This window comes from Lissotriton vulgaris, chromosome 6 (genome assembly GCF_964263255.1).
Source record: "Lissotriton vulgaris chromosome 6, aLisVul1.2, whole genome shotgun sequence".
Classification (NCBI taxonomy): domain Eukaryota; kingdom Metazoa; phylum Chordata; class Amphibia; order Caudata; family Salamandridae; genus Lissotriton; species Lissotriton vulgaris.
In genome coordinates this window covers 1,358,386,611-1,358,400,622 of record NC_141694.1, presented here as the reverse complement: position 1 = coordinate 1,358,400,622, position 14,012 = coordinate 1,358,386,611, and the positions used below count along the sequence as shown (strand labels likewise).

The following is a 14,012-nucleotide window of genomic DNA, read 5'->3' as shown; positions in this document are numbered from 1 at the left end:
TTGATCGAGTTGCGTATACTGCTCATACAGACGCTCAAGCATGTAGAAGGTTGAGTTCCAACGTGTTACCACCTCCTGGATGAGTGCTTTCACTGGCATTTGACATTGATATAGCATGCTCCTCAGCTGCTTGCGGGCCTTAAAAGAATGCCTGAAATGCTTGCAAATTTTTCGGCAGTTCTCCAATACACTGTACGCTGCACTGCGTTTATTACCCAAGAATTTTTGGACAACCAGGTTTATACAGTGCGCCAAACACGGCACTCTGAAATAGTAACCGTCCCTCATGGCCTTAACTATATTGGAGCCATTGTCCGTGGAAACATAACCAACCTTGCGTTTTAGTGGGGACAGACAGTTAAGGACCTTTGTGTTAAAGACATCCAAAATGTTTTCTGCTGTGTGACGTTTCTCCAAACCAAACATGGCTAGTGTTGCATGTTTCCGAGCACCTTTAAAAACAATGTTAGTGTCAACACCTGAGTTTAGCTTTGCTTTAGCCCCTGAAAAAGAGACCCAGTGTGCAGTGATGCACATGTAATCAGCGCCTGCGCCACTGGTCCACATGTCTGTTGTCAGATGTATAGTGTGAACAGCACTCTTCTGCAAAGCTGCCCCAATCACCTTCAGAACATCTTCATGTAGTGCTGGAACCGCAACTCGGGCAAAATAGAACCGGCTAGGAACCTTCCATTTAGGGCAGAGCGCTGTCACTAATTCTAGAAAACCAACCCCTTCTACAAAAGAAAAAGGGAGAAGGTCCAGAGCTAGCATTTTAGCCAGCTTAGTGTTATACAGACGGGTCATTGGGTGGTTGCGTTCATATTGCGCTTCTGTAAACAACATCTTTTTAATGTTGCCCTGGACCAATGATTTACGGGATGATGATGATCTCTTCGACCCAGTTACGCTCGCTGATGCACTTTTCCGCATTGATGTCTCACTCTCTCCCACACTCTTAGTGTGGCTCCCATGGGGTGTGCTGCTGACATGGGAACTGGGTGTAAGTGAAGTGTTTGAATCGTCTTCTTCTACCTCCTCGTCATCAGCAGATGACAAATCAACGTTTTCATTACGTGCAATTCCGGCTTTCTTGACCGCCTCTAGGTGCGGAAACCATTCGACAGCGTGCCTTCTCTCAAGATGACCTCTCTGGCCTCCGGTACCATAGTTAGAACCAAGCTTACCACGACTAAATCGAAGCTTACAAAGGCTACAAATGGCTACGTTTTCCTTTTTTGGGCAAACACTAAAGAAGTCCCAAACTGGAGACTTGAAATGTCTTCGGGGGCCGGAGGAGGCGGCGATACTGGTGGTGGTGGTCCTGCTGCTAATGACAGATGAAGTGGAGGATGTGGATTGCCGAACTTCAGTACGTTTTGCACTTTCACCACCACGAATTGAGGTCGAGGACGAGGTGGGTACCTTCTTGCGAAGAAATATGGAAGCGGTAGGTTTTGGTGTACTACTTAACTCCAAATCTAATGATTCCATTTCCATTGCCTCCTCGCCGACATCATCATCACGCTCAGCAGCTTCTCGGGATAGGGTCAAAATGTCTCTTTGCTGCATGCCCGGTGGGGCTGCAGTGACCTTTGTGATGACTGGCTCGTCGTCATCGTGAGAGGCTTCATCACCAGCAGTATCTGTCACTTCTTGTTGAGCCTCATCACACTCCATAGGTTTGAGTTTTTGGACGACCTTCCTTTTACGCTTAGGTAACGGTGTCAGATCATGGTGTGCCTCTGCCTCACTGTCAGACCGCAGTTGTGGTTCCCAAGACAGATCACTTGCACCAGAACGAGGTGGGCTTGAAGAAGATGTAGACACCCCCCTTGATCTTTTCCTTGCTAGGGATGTGGAAGACAATGAATGATCATCAGGAGGAGTGGCTTCCAATGATACCTCAGCTTCATTGTCGATTTCCAAATGTGCCCCTACTTCGGGAGGAACAACTATTGTGGGCACTTGTGAACGTCCATGCACCTTTGCTTGCGCATCTCCTTTTGCTGCCTCTCCTTCCACATGTACTTGGGCGTGTACTTGCACATGGTGTTGTTGTTGCGGCTGTGGTTGTTCAACACTTGTCAGATGAGTTACAACAACCTGTGTTGATTCAGGGACATTGCTGCTACTTTCTTGCGATGAGCCAACATCACTGGTCGATGGTGATTGGAGAAGTACACTGACTGCCTCTGAAGCACTCAAGGGCTTTGACTTAAGTTGGCGTGGTGGTGGAGGCACTGAACCCAATGGAGCAGGGGTGCTGCTCTCAGGTTGGTCCCCAGCAAATCCTGCTGCTGCAGGCGTACTTTTTTTTTTGCTCCCAAAAAAAGTGGCGGGTGGCACACCAGCCTCCTTGGTAACTTGCTTCTTCTGCTCCTTACTAGCAACTTTCTTGCTAGAGGAGCTACGGAGAACTTTCTTTGGGGCCATCTTCTTCAGAGCAGGTCAGACAGCAGGCCGCAGTTGCACGAATTGTAGAGTTGTCTGAGGCCAGACGTGACGTCGCGTGACGTTATGCTGCACACACACACCGCTGCAGGACTTCTTCCTGGCACTGGTGGTTCTCTTGAGTCTTGTGCACCTAAAAAAAATGGAAGACAGAGGAACATCAGTTCAGTTATAGAGCACAAAAAAATCGAAAAACACTGCAAAATCAGCACAATCCCAATCCATCCATGCCCTCCATAATGTTTAAATTCAAGACAACCCACAGAAAGACTAGGCCCATGCAAGACTCACTACCCCTGGGCATAAATAAAGGTTGAAAAGTAGGCAAAATGGTTGGAGGCCTAACAACAAAGCCTGCATTCAAAATGGCCACTTGCCTGCCAGCACATGGCCAGTGCCTGTAGCTGCACTCAAAATGGCCACCAGCCACATGGCATGTCCCTCCCCATGAACACCCCCAAAAATCGAAAAACACTGCAAAATCAGCACAATCCCATTCCATCCATGGCCTCCATGATGTTTAAATTCAAGACAGCCCACAGAAAGACTAGGCCCATGCTAGACTCAAATACCCCTGGTGAAAAGGCCACAAGTACAGGCCCAAAAATCGAAAAACACTGCAAAATCAGCACAATCCTATTCCATCCATGGCCTCCATGATGTTTAAATTCAAGACAGCCCACAGAAAGACTAGGCCCATGCTAGACTCAAATACCCCTGGTGAAAAGGCCACAAGTACAGGCCCAAAAATCGAAAAACACTGCAAAATCAGCACAATCCTATTCCATCCATGGCCTCCATGATGTTTAAATTCAAGACAGCCCACAGAAAGACTAGGCCCATGCTAGACTGAAATACCCCTGGTGAAAAGGCCACAAGTACAGGCCCAAAAATCGAAAAACACTGCAAAATCAGCACAATCCCATTCAATCCATGGCCTCCATGATGTTTAAATTCAAGACAACCCACAGAAATACTAGGCCCATGCAAGACTCACTACCCCTGGGCATAAATAAAGGTTGAAAAGTAGGCAAAATGGTTGGAGGCCTAACAACAAAGCCTGCATTCAAAATGGCCACTTGCCTGCCAGCACATGGCCAGTGCCTGTAGCTGCACTCAAAATGGCCACCAGCCACATGGCATGTCCCTCCCCATGAACACCCCCAAAAATCGAAAAACACTGCAAAATCAGCACAATCCCATTCAATCCATGGCCTCCATGATGTTTAAATTCAAGACAACCCACAGAAAGACTAGGCCCATGCTAGACTCAAATACCCCTGGTGAAAAGGCCACAAGTACAGGCCCAAAAATCGAAAAACACTGCAAAATCAGCACAATCCTATTCCATCCATGGCCTCCATGATGTTTAAATTCAAGACAGCCCACAGAAAGACTAGGCCCATGCTAGACTCAAATACCCCTGGTGAAAAGGCCACAAGTACAGGCCCAAAAATCGAAAAACACTGCAAAATCAGCACAATCCTATTCCATCCATGGCCTCCATGATGTTTAAATTCAAGACAGCCCACAGAAAGACTAGGCCCATGCTAGACTGAAATACCCCTGGTGAAAAGGCCACAAGTACAGGCCCAAAAATCGAAAAACACTGCAAAATCAGCACAATCCCATTCAATCCATGGCCTCCATGATGTTTAAATTCAAGACAACCCACAGAAATACTAGGCCCATGCAAGACTCACTACCCCTGGGCATAAATAAAGGTTGAAAAGTAGGCAAAATGGTTGGAGGCCTAACAACAAAGCCTGCATTCAAAATGGCCACTTGCCTGCCAGCACATGGCCAGTGCCTGTAGCTGCACTCAAAATGGCCACCAGCCACATGGCATGTCCCTCCCCATGAACACCCCCAAAAATCGAAAAACACTGCAAAATCAGCACAATCCCATTCCATCCATGGCCTCCATGATGTTTAAATTCAAGACAGCCCACAGAAAGACTAGGCCCATGCTAGACTCAAATACCCCTGGTGAAAAGGCCACAAGTACAGGCCCAAAAATCGAAAAACACTGCAAAATCAGCACAATCCTATTCCATCCATGGCCTCCATGATGTTTAAATTCAAGACAGCCCACAGAAAGACTAGGCCCATGCTAGACTCAAATACCCCTGGTGAAAAGGCCACAAGTACAGGCCCAAAAATCGAAAAACACTGCAAAATCAGCACAATCCTATTCCATCCATGGCCTCCATGATGTTTAAATTCAAGACAGCCCACAGAAAGACTAGGCCCATGCTAGACTGAAATACCCCTGGTGAAAAGGCCACAAGTACAGGCCCAAAAATCGAAAAACACTGCAAAATCAGCACAATCCCATTCAATCCATGGCCTCCATGATGTTTAAATTCAAGACAACCCACAGAAATACTAGGCCCATGCAAGACTCACTACCCCTGGGCATAAATAAAGGTTGAAAAGTAGGCAAAATGGTTGGAGGCCTAACAACAAAGCCTGCATTCAAAATGGCCACTTGCCTGCCAGCACATGGCCAGTGCCTGTAGCTGCACTCAAAATGGCCACCAGCCACATGGCATGTCCCTCCCCATGAACACCCCCAAAAATCGAAAAACACTGCAAAATCAGCACAATCCCATTCAATCCATGGCCTCCATGATGTTTAAATTCAAGACAGCCCACAGAAAGACTAGGCCCATGCTAGACTCAAATACCCCTGGTGAAAAGGCCACAAGTACAGGCCCAAAAATCGAAAAACACTGCAAAATCAGCACAATCCTATTCCATCCATGGCCTCCATGATGTTTAAATTCAAGACAGCCCACAGAAAGACTAGGCCCATGCTAGACTCAAATACCCCTGGTGAAAAGGCCACAAGTACAGGCCCAAAAATCGAAAAACACTGCAAAATCAGCACAATCCTATTCCATCCATGGCCTCCATGATGTTTAAATTCAAGACAGCCCACAGAAAGACTAGGCCCATGCTAGACTGAAATACCCCTGGTGAAAAGGCCACAAGTACAGGCCCAAAAATCGAAAAACACTGCAAAATCAGCACAATCCCATTCAATCCATGGCCTCCATGATGTTTAAATTCAAGACAACCCACAGAAATACTAGGCCCATGCAAGACTCACTACCCCTGGGCATAAATAAAGGTTGAAAAGTAGGCAAAATGGTTGGAGGCCTAACAACAAAGCCTGCATTCAAAATGGCCACTTGCCTGCCAGCACATGGCCAGTGCCTGTAGCTGCACTCAAAATGGCCACCAGCCACATGGCATGTCCCTCCCCATGAACACCCCCAAAAATCGAAAAACACTGCAAAATCAGCACAATCCCATTCAATCCATGGCCTCCATGATGTTTAAATTCAAGACAACCCACAGAAAGACTAGGCCCATGCTAGACTCAAATACCCCTGGTGAAAAGGCCACAAGTACAGGCCCAAAAATCGAAAAACACTGCAAAATCCGCACAATCCTATTCCATCCATGGCCTCCATGATGTTTAAATTCAAGACAGCCCACAGAAAGACTAGGCCCATGCTAGACTCAAATACCCCTGGTGAAAAGGCCACAAGTACAGGCCCAAAAATCGAAAAACACTGCAAAATCAGCACAATCCCATTCCATCCATGGCCTCCATGATGTTTAAATTCAAGACAGCCCACAGAAAGACTAGGCCCATGCACCACTCACTACCCCTGGTCAAGGCCCCAACAACAGGTCAAAAATCGAAAAACACAAAATTTTACAAAGAAAAAAAATCGAAAAACACAGAAAAATCAGCACAATCCCAATTCATCTATGGCCTCCATGATGTTTAAGTTCAAGACAACCACAGTCCACCCACCACTGAGTACCCCTGGGGAAAAGGCCCCAAAACAGCCCAAAAATCGAAAATCCCAAAATTTTAGTTGCAGCAACTGTAATGCCCCAAACAAACTTACTTGTAAAATTTCTAATCCAACAGTGATCCAAAGAAAGTCAAAAAGGCCTCAAATCCAAAGATCCAGCAGCATCCACAAAAAGTAATCCTTCCAGGTCCACATCCGAATGAAAAGTGACCAGGAGATGGACAAAGCACTGGGAGGAGCCTGCTGAACAGGAACAGGAAGTTGAAGACTATGGGGCACTTCCTTCCTCCCACCCCCCTGCCCCCCTCCCCAAAATGGACTCCTCGCTAAAAAAGTGCAGGCAAATGTCAAACTAAGGAGTTATTCACATAAAAATCATCATTTCTAGAAGGTTTATGCTGCTTGCTGGTGGATTTCTTGTGCAGAATTGCAAATTTATATTTTCGCTCGCCGCATCTCAAATCTCGCAATTGCGAAGTACCGCGAGACGTGATCTCGCCGTACTCGCGTTGACAAACTATCGCTGGCAAGCCGCGATGACGTAATCGCGCTCGCCAATTCCCGCGGGATCACACAGCAAGATCCAAAATGGCGCAGCACTCGCAAACTATCGAAAAAAACAACTCGGCAAACGATGATAAACGCCGCGCGCCGCAAAAATTGTATCACCAACGCCGCGCGCCGCCAAAAAAATCCGCTGCGTGCGAATTTGCGGATTTTGCGGGAAATCCGCAAATCTCGCGGATTGCGGATTTCCCGAAAATCCGCAAAATCCGCGAGCGGAACGGATTTTCCGCCCACGCTTAATCAATGTCTTCTACCTCCACTCTCTAAGAAAAATACCAAGCGACGCAACATACTTCATTTTCAAAACTATTTTGTGCAGATTTGATAACTGCTGCTCTCTGCTTCACTCCAGATTTATAAAGACACTCGGGCCACACAAAGTGGCCTTGTGTGGTGTTGGACTTGGCCCTTCTGGCAGGTTCACCCCTAAACTTTTTGCTTTGTGGATGTGAATTGGAGGTAGTGATTTTTGGTTTCTGCGCACTTTCACTGTGTAGCAGTGGAAAGTACGTGCGCACTCTGAGTGCGTGGAGTAAGGTTGGACTGCCCTCCCATAGGAATGCATGGGGAATGTCTGTGTCCCTAGTAGTTTCTGATGCGTGAGGTGTGCCGGCTCGAGTTTGGTATGAGCGAACTCGTGAGATTGAATGCTTCGCAATTATGTATGTGGCATGATTATGTCTTGTGTGGAAGTGCCACTTCTAGGAGTTGGCATATTAGATTAAAATGTGTCTGGCGTGTGATTGGCTGGGGCTGGCTGGTGAGCCTGGCTCCAGGAGTCTGGATGGGTCTGCCCGGTGGTGAGTGTGGAGATTAGCATGCTGATGGCTGGGGAGGAGTGCACTTGGGTCCTGAATAGGGCTGGGCTTTCCCCACTCAATGCTGGCTCCGCCCCCTGTGGTGCATCTAATGACCCTAGCCTCCCTAGTGAATAGAAAGGGTGCTCCAAAACCAGCTGCGACGGTTTCGCCCCACCCTGCACCTCCGACAAAGGAATTTACAGTATGAGTAGGGGCTGTGTCCCCTTACAATTTGTTCTCTTCCAGGATCCTGAGGGGGCTGCTGCTGTTGCTGGGCAGGAGGACCGCCACTTTGATTGCCTCTCTGCCTGGAGTCCCAGTGAGCTGGCTCTGGGCCCAGCCTTGCCCCCCCCCCCTCTTTGCTATCTCCTTCCTAAGGAACCTGGTCCTGGACTTATGGACCTCTAGCGCCTGGGAGCGCTGTAAATTGTCCTTGAACGCTGGGAGCGGTTTCCTTTCCCTTTCGAGGCTGCCCACGCCGCTTTTTGCCGATTTTTGCACCCCTGACAGGTGCCCACTCCGCCAGGGACCTGGTGCCGTTGGTTTGGCCTCATATCGAGTGCCCACCTCGATTTATTGCTTATTTTAAACAAGCCGGTGCCCACCCGGCATTGCCCCGCGAAATTATCACTGCCAGCCGGCCCGGGAAAACCCTGTGACGTCATACACGTCATCCCACGGGCCGCGCTGCGATTGGCTGCCGGCCCGAGGTCTGACCTGGAAGTCAGGCAAGCTTTGGCGGGACGACAGGAAGCAGACGGGATCCCACCCCGCGCTCCTGCACCGGAGAAGAGAAGACCGGCCGACTCCTTCCCCCGTTTCCCCCGGTCTGGGGAAGCCAAGCCGAGTCCACGCCCAAGGAAGCAAGTTGAGCGGGAGGAGACCGCGACCGAGGAGAGTCACTAGGAGCGGGAGCTCTCCAGCCAGCTGCCGCGAGACCGGTGAGTGCACCCAAGAAGGAGAGGGGGGGCGTCGGGGCACATTGCCGGTGCCCGCCCCTCCCTCCAGAGGAAGGGGCCGTCGTGTCGGAAGGGCCGTGGGGCCTTACTTAAGTCAGAGTCCCCCGAGAGGGACTCTACAGTAGGAGGGGGCAGTATCCTGCGTGCGAGAGCGGCCCCGGAAGGCAGCGGGCCGCCCCCCCGCCAGCTATTCTCAAGCCCCGAGGCTCCACAAATGGGAGGTGGTTCTCAAGCCAACGAGGGGCTCCAGAAGGGTACAGGCTCTTTGTCCAGAGCCCCATGAGGGCATTGTGTGTGCAGCCCCAGAGGATGAAGGCGGCCCATTTTGGTTAATTAGAGCCCTGAGAGGGCTCCTGGGGCATACGTGTATTTCGGGTCCCCAGGAGGGGGACTCCCACGGCCTGGGGAATTCTTTGTTAGAGCCGAGAGAGGCTCACAGCCCCCATTGTTGTATGCTCGAGCCCAGAGAGGCTCAGGGGGCCATTCTGTTGTTCAGAGCCTGGGAGGCTCCAACGTTGTCCCCCACCATTGTCCCACAGCTGCCCAGCACTTAGTGGGCAGCTGCCACGTTTAGGCCCCCCTGACATTGGGACACAGGGCGTCCTAGCCCCAACAAGGCCAGTTGGCCTAAGGACTGTCACAGGTGGTGACTTATGTGAGTTTGGCGCCATTGTGTTTCTCTACACCTCTGAATGTGTTGTTTATGCATCATGTGTTCTCCTGTGCTGCACCTCTGAATGTGTTGTTTATGCATCATATGTTCTCCTGTGCTGCACCTCTGAATGTGTTTTTATGCATCATGTGCCTTGTTCTCACACCGCTGAATGTAGGTTCTGCATCATGTGTTTTCCTTCCCTACACCTCTGAATGTGTTGTGATGCATCATGTGTAATGTGCTTATACCCCTACAGGTATTGTGATACTTAGGTGGTTGTTTTTCTCCTAGTACAGGTGGTGCTAGTGAGGTCCTGGTTCCCTGCGTGACCTGTTCCAAAGGTGGATAGGGTCACGTAGGTGGTACTTACCTGTTACCAGTGATTACTGGTTGTGTGCTTTATGTTCTATTTTGTGCTACAGTGATTTATATTCTATGTTCTAAGTGCTAATTCTACCTAGTGCTAAGTTCTAAAAGTGCTGATTCCTGACAGTGGTCCATGTGGCCCTGTCTTGTACATATCCCCTGTAAATTCTGCCGTGCCTGTTTGCACATTGTAAAGTGTGTGTTCTTATTTAATGTGTTTTGGCATAATACAAAGGCTATTTTTATATATAACCTTGTGTGGAGTTTCCTTTGTGGTGGGCCTTGGGTGTTGTTGCTGGGTGCGGGCGGAAACACTTAACCTACATAGCCTCCAAGTTTAGCCTTGCTGCTCGCGCCACGTTACCTAGAGGGTGAGCAGGGGTTATCTTGGGGTGTAACTCCCTTGCCCTGACCTTGGAGTGGTGGCCACTGACTGCTTTTAGCGCAAGGCCTGGCCAGCCAGGGATCCCATTTCTAACATGTGGTTTCATAAATATCACTTAAGGTTTGCGACGCACATGTCAAACACAAGGAGAGGATGGACAGAGTGCTGAAACGTTTCAGACACTCACCCCAGTCACAGATCTGGGTTGAATCCATCATCGTTCTTTAGCTCAGTTCGACACCCCAGTTCAGACACAGCTATATGCAAATCAGTCTTGACCCTGTGCCTCATGGGATCAGTCCAGCCCGAACTGTGAAGCCATGTCTTCCCTGGACCAGAAACAAGCATCTTGGGACCGGTTTCAGGGTAACACCCCATATCAACCAGGCTAGCCTGAAACCAGTGTCAAAAGTGAGCAAGGGACCCACCTATGGGCATACCCTGCCAACTTAGGGCAAACAAAGCAAACACAAGGAGGTGATAGACGGAGCGCTGAGACTTTTCAGACACTCACCCCCAATCACAGATCTGGGTTGAATCCATCATCGTTCTTTTGCTCACTTCGCCACCCAAGTTCAGACACAGCTATATGCAAATCAGTCTTGACCCTGTACCTCATGGGAACAGTCAAACCCGAACTGCCAAGCCAAGTCTTCCCTGGAATGGAAACAAGCATCCTGGGACCGGTTTCGGGCTAACAGCCCTCATCAGCCAGGCTACCATGTTGCGTGATGCAAACGTGGCGCAAACCAGGTCATAAATATGCCCCCAAGTCTGTGTGTCAAGAGAGGCATGAGTAGCCGCTGGGGAGGTTCATTGAACCCTCTGCACACTCGTACTCGAGAACCGAGCAAACTGTGTGTCAAAAGGGTCAGGATAATGTAGGTGTTTCAGAGCTCAGCTGGAGTCTCACCAAGTTGGGGCCGCCAACTTAGGCAGTCAAACCACACCCCACACAATTTTTGTTATTGAGTGAAGCTTTGTTCTGTCTTTGTGAAAGTAAAAGTTATTGCTTGAGTGACTTCTGATATCAGAGGAATTGGAACAATCGTAACAGAGTAACAATAGCGCCAGAGGAGGAGATTGTGAAATGTTTGTTCTAGATTTGGTAAATGTATTTCCCTGTGAATAGCATGTTTAGCATTAAATCATGATATACATACCCTGCACCCATCATTAACTGTACACCTCTTCCTTCCATGTCTTTTTTCTCACCCACAGCACCCCCAATTTGAAAGTCTCTGAAAAAGAATAAAAATGCATAGTAATAAAGTGTTCTCCAATATCCTGCAGTTTTACTTGTACCCATTAGCGGAACCTCTAAATGTATGTTCCAATATGATTTCAGGCAAATAATTGTTTACTGTTTAGCAAACACTAGAGACATGATCCAATTTACTGTATTTTGAAAAGTTGTAATGAACCCAATAACTAAAATCTTAAACTAAACATTTACTGCAGCAAAGCATATTTAGGTGAACAGAAAAACACCAAACAGCCCCAGAGTCTTAACATATAACCACATCAGCAAACTACCTAATAGAAAAATGCGTCTGTGCCCACTCACTACCCAAACAGACTTTTAGAGCTCTATGTAAGTTTCTACCTTTATCTCTAAGAAAAATATGAAGCAAAGCAACATACTTCATTTTCAAGACTCTTTTATGCAGATTTGATAACTGCTGCTCTCTGCTTCAATCCAGATTTACAAAGCCACTCAGGGCCACACAAAGTGGCCTCGCATGGTTTCATAAATCTCACAAAGTTTGCACTGCACGTGCACCACATTTAGTGGTGCAAACGTAACGTAAACTAGGTCATAAATATGCCCCTAAGTCTGTGTGTCAAGAGAGGCATGAGTAGCCGCTGGGGAGGTTCATTGAACCCTCTGCACACTCGTACTTGAGAACCGAGCAGACTGTGTCAATAGAGTCAGGATAATGTCGGGTTTTCAGGCTCAGCTGGAGCCTCACCAGGTTGGAGCCACCATCTAAGACATTCAAAACTCACACCACACAATTTTTCGATATTGAGTGAAACTTTGTTCTGTCTTTGTGAAAGTTCAAGATATTCCTTGAGTTACTTCTGATATCGGTAGAAATGAAACAATCGTAACAGATGAACAATAGCGCCTGAGGAGGATATTGTGAAATGTTTGTTCTAGATTTGGTAAATGTATTTCCCTGTGAATAGGCTGTTTAGCATTAAATAATGATATACATACCCTGCACCCATCGACATGTGTGCACCTCCTCCTTCTGTGTGTTTATTCCCACCCAAAGCACCGGCAATATTAAAGTCTCTGAAAAAAGAATAGAAATGTACAGTAAAAAAGTGTATTCAAATATCTTGTAGTATTACGTGTACTCATTAGCAGAACCTCTAACGGTATGTTCCATTATGATTTGAGGCAAATAATGATCCTAATAATTAAAAACTAAACTCAAACTTTCACTGCTGCAAAGGATATTTAGCGAAACAGCAAAACACCAAACAGCCCCAGAGTATTAAAAAAATTAACCCACAAGAGCACATTACCTAATTGAAAAAGTAGTCTGTGTGCACCCATTACTAATAAAGGGGCATATTATCAAAGAAGATCGATAAACATCGCTAAGCGTGCACATAGCGCTATTCTGTTTATCGCCGTCTATCGCTGAATTACATCGTTGTGTTAGCGGTGTATTATCCGCGCTTTGCGAACAGGGGATGTAATTCCAGCGATAGCCGGTGAGAACTAGAAATATCGACTGAAATCCAGCGATGATTATGGAGATGCTTGCTGATAGGGGAGTGTGGTCGTAACATGGCGATCCACCTACCATTGTCAGCATAGCTAAGTAAAAGAAAAAGCAGACGTTAACTTAATGTGATAACCGCGGTTAGCGCAGTTTGTTTTATCGCTGGGGCCGCATTGTTAATAGTGCGAAGTTGTGCTTGTCACGTTAATCATGCAGACATTGTGAGAAACGTTAGTAGATTTAAACGTAGATAGTGCAATCTTTAAATTGCGTCTTTTTGGCCGAAATCGTCCGCTAAAGCGGCGAAAATGGGATTGATAATATGCCCCATAGACTTTTAGAGCTTTATCTCAGTTTCTACCTTTACTTTCTAAGAAAATTATCAAGTGGCGCAACATACTTCATTTTCAGGACTCTTTTATGCAGATTTGTTAATTGCTGCTCTCTGCTTGGGTAGAAAGCCAATTAAAACTCTACTTTTGATTCTTCACAGTAGCTGTGTGTTCTTGCAGGTGCTGCCTCATGTTCTACTACATGAGTGCCATCAAATTTACTGTGTTTATATATTGGCAATCCTTAACTAAGCATAACAAATACCAATGCATCATACTTGAAGTTGTATCACTAATCCTTCTTTTAAAGCGTGGTGTCAGTTCTTTTTTTATGTTCTAATTTTTATTAACCTTCATGCAGTTCTGCTATTACATAAACGACACGTCACTTCCAATAGATAGCAATAACCTTTGTGTTGACAAGGAAATTTGTGTCGACCTTTGTGTTGACATTTAGAAATTACTTAACAATGGGCATTCGATTAGTTGTAGTAGGTTAGTGCCTTTACTAATTATACCCAAAATACAAATACTAAGAATAAACATTTAAAAAAGTGTTTGTATCTAGGTGGCAAGATTTAGACTTATACGTGAGCTTTCACATCTGTTTCCTGATCCATCCACATTTGAGTTCCACTCTCTTGGGTTTCATTAGGGTAGGTTTTGGCATATTTTATAGTTTGGACGCTTTAAGCAACAACCCTTTATTTCCCCTATTCTTTTTTTCTGAACAAATACTTTTAGTTTTTAATAATGCCTATCAAAGATAGACCACTTTAATTCATTGATGTGAAAATTTTAACCATGCAGGAAATATATGTTGTGGTTGGTTTTTTGTTCATATTTTCACAAAACTACCACCGTCAACAGTGATGAAACGATTTAAACATCTTTGAGTTTTTTTACTTAGGCAAAAC

At 46.7% G+C, this 14,012-nt stretch overlaps 1 protein-coding gene across 1 annotated transcript in view; it reads right to left on the bottom strand.

Moving 5' to 3' along the window:
* The window catches only part of LOC147708877 (uncharacterized), a 255,951-nt gene that overhangs the window by 46,675 nt on the left and 195,264 nt on the right, over nt 1-14,012 (bottom strand). Inside the window, exons 17-18 of the mRNA XM_086925794.1 lie at nt 12,247-12,271; nt 11,186-11,263 (exon numbers count right to left, since the gene is read on the bottom strand). Of these exons, the coding sequence (XP_086781920.1) occupies nt 11,186-11,263; nt 12,247-12,271 (103 nt within the window). The remainder of the gene's footprint in view (nt 1-11,185; nt 11,264-12,246; nt 12,272-14,012) is intronic.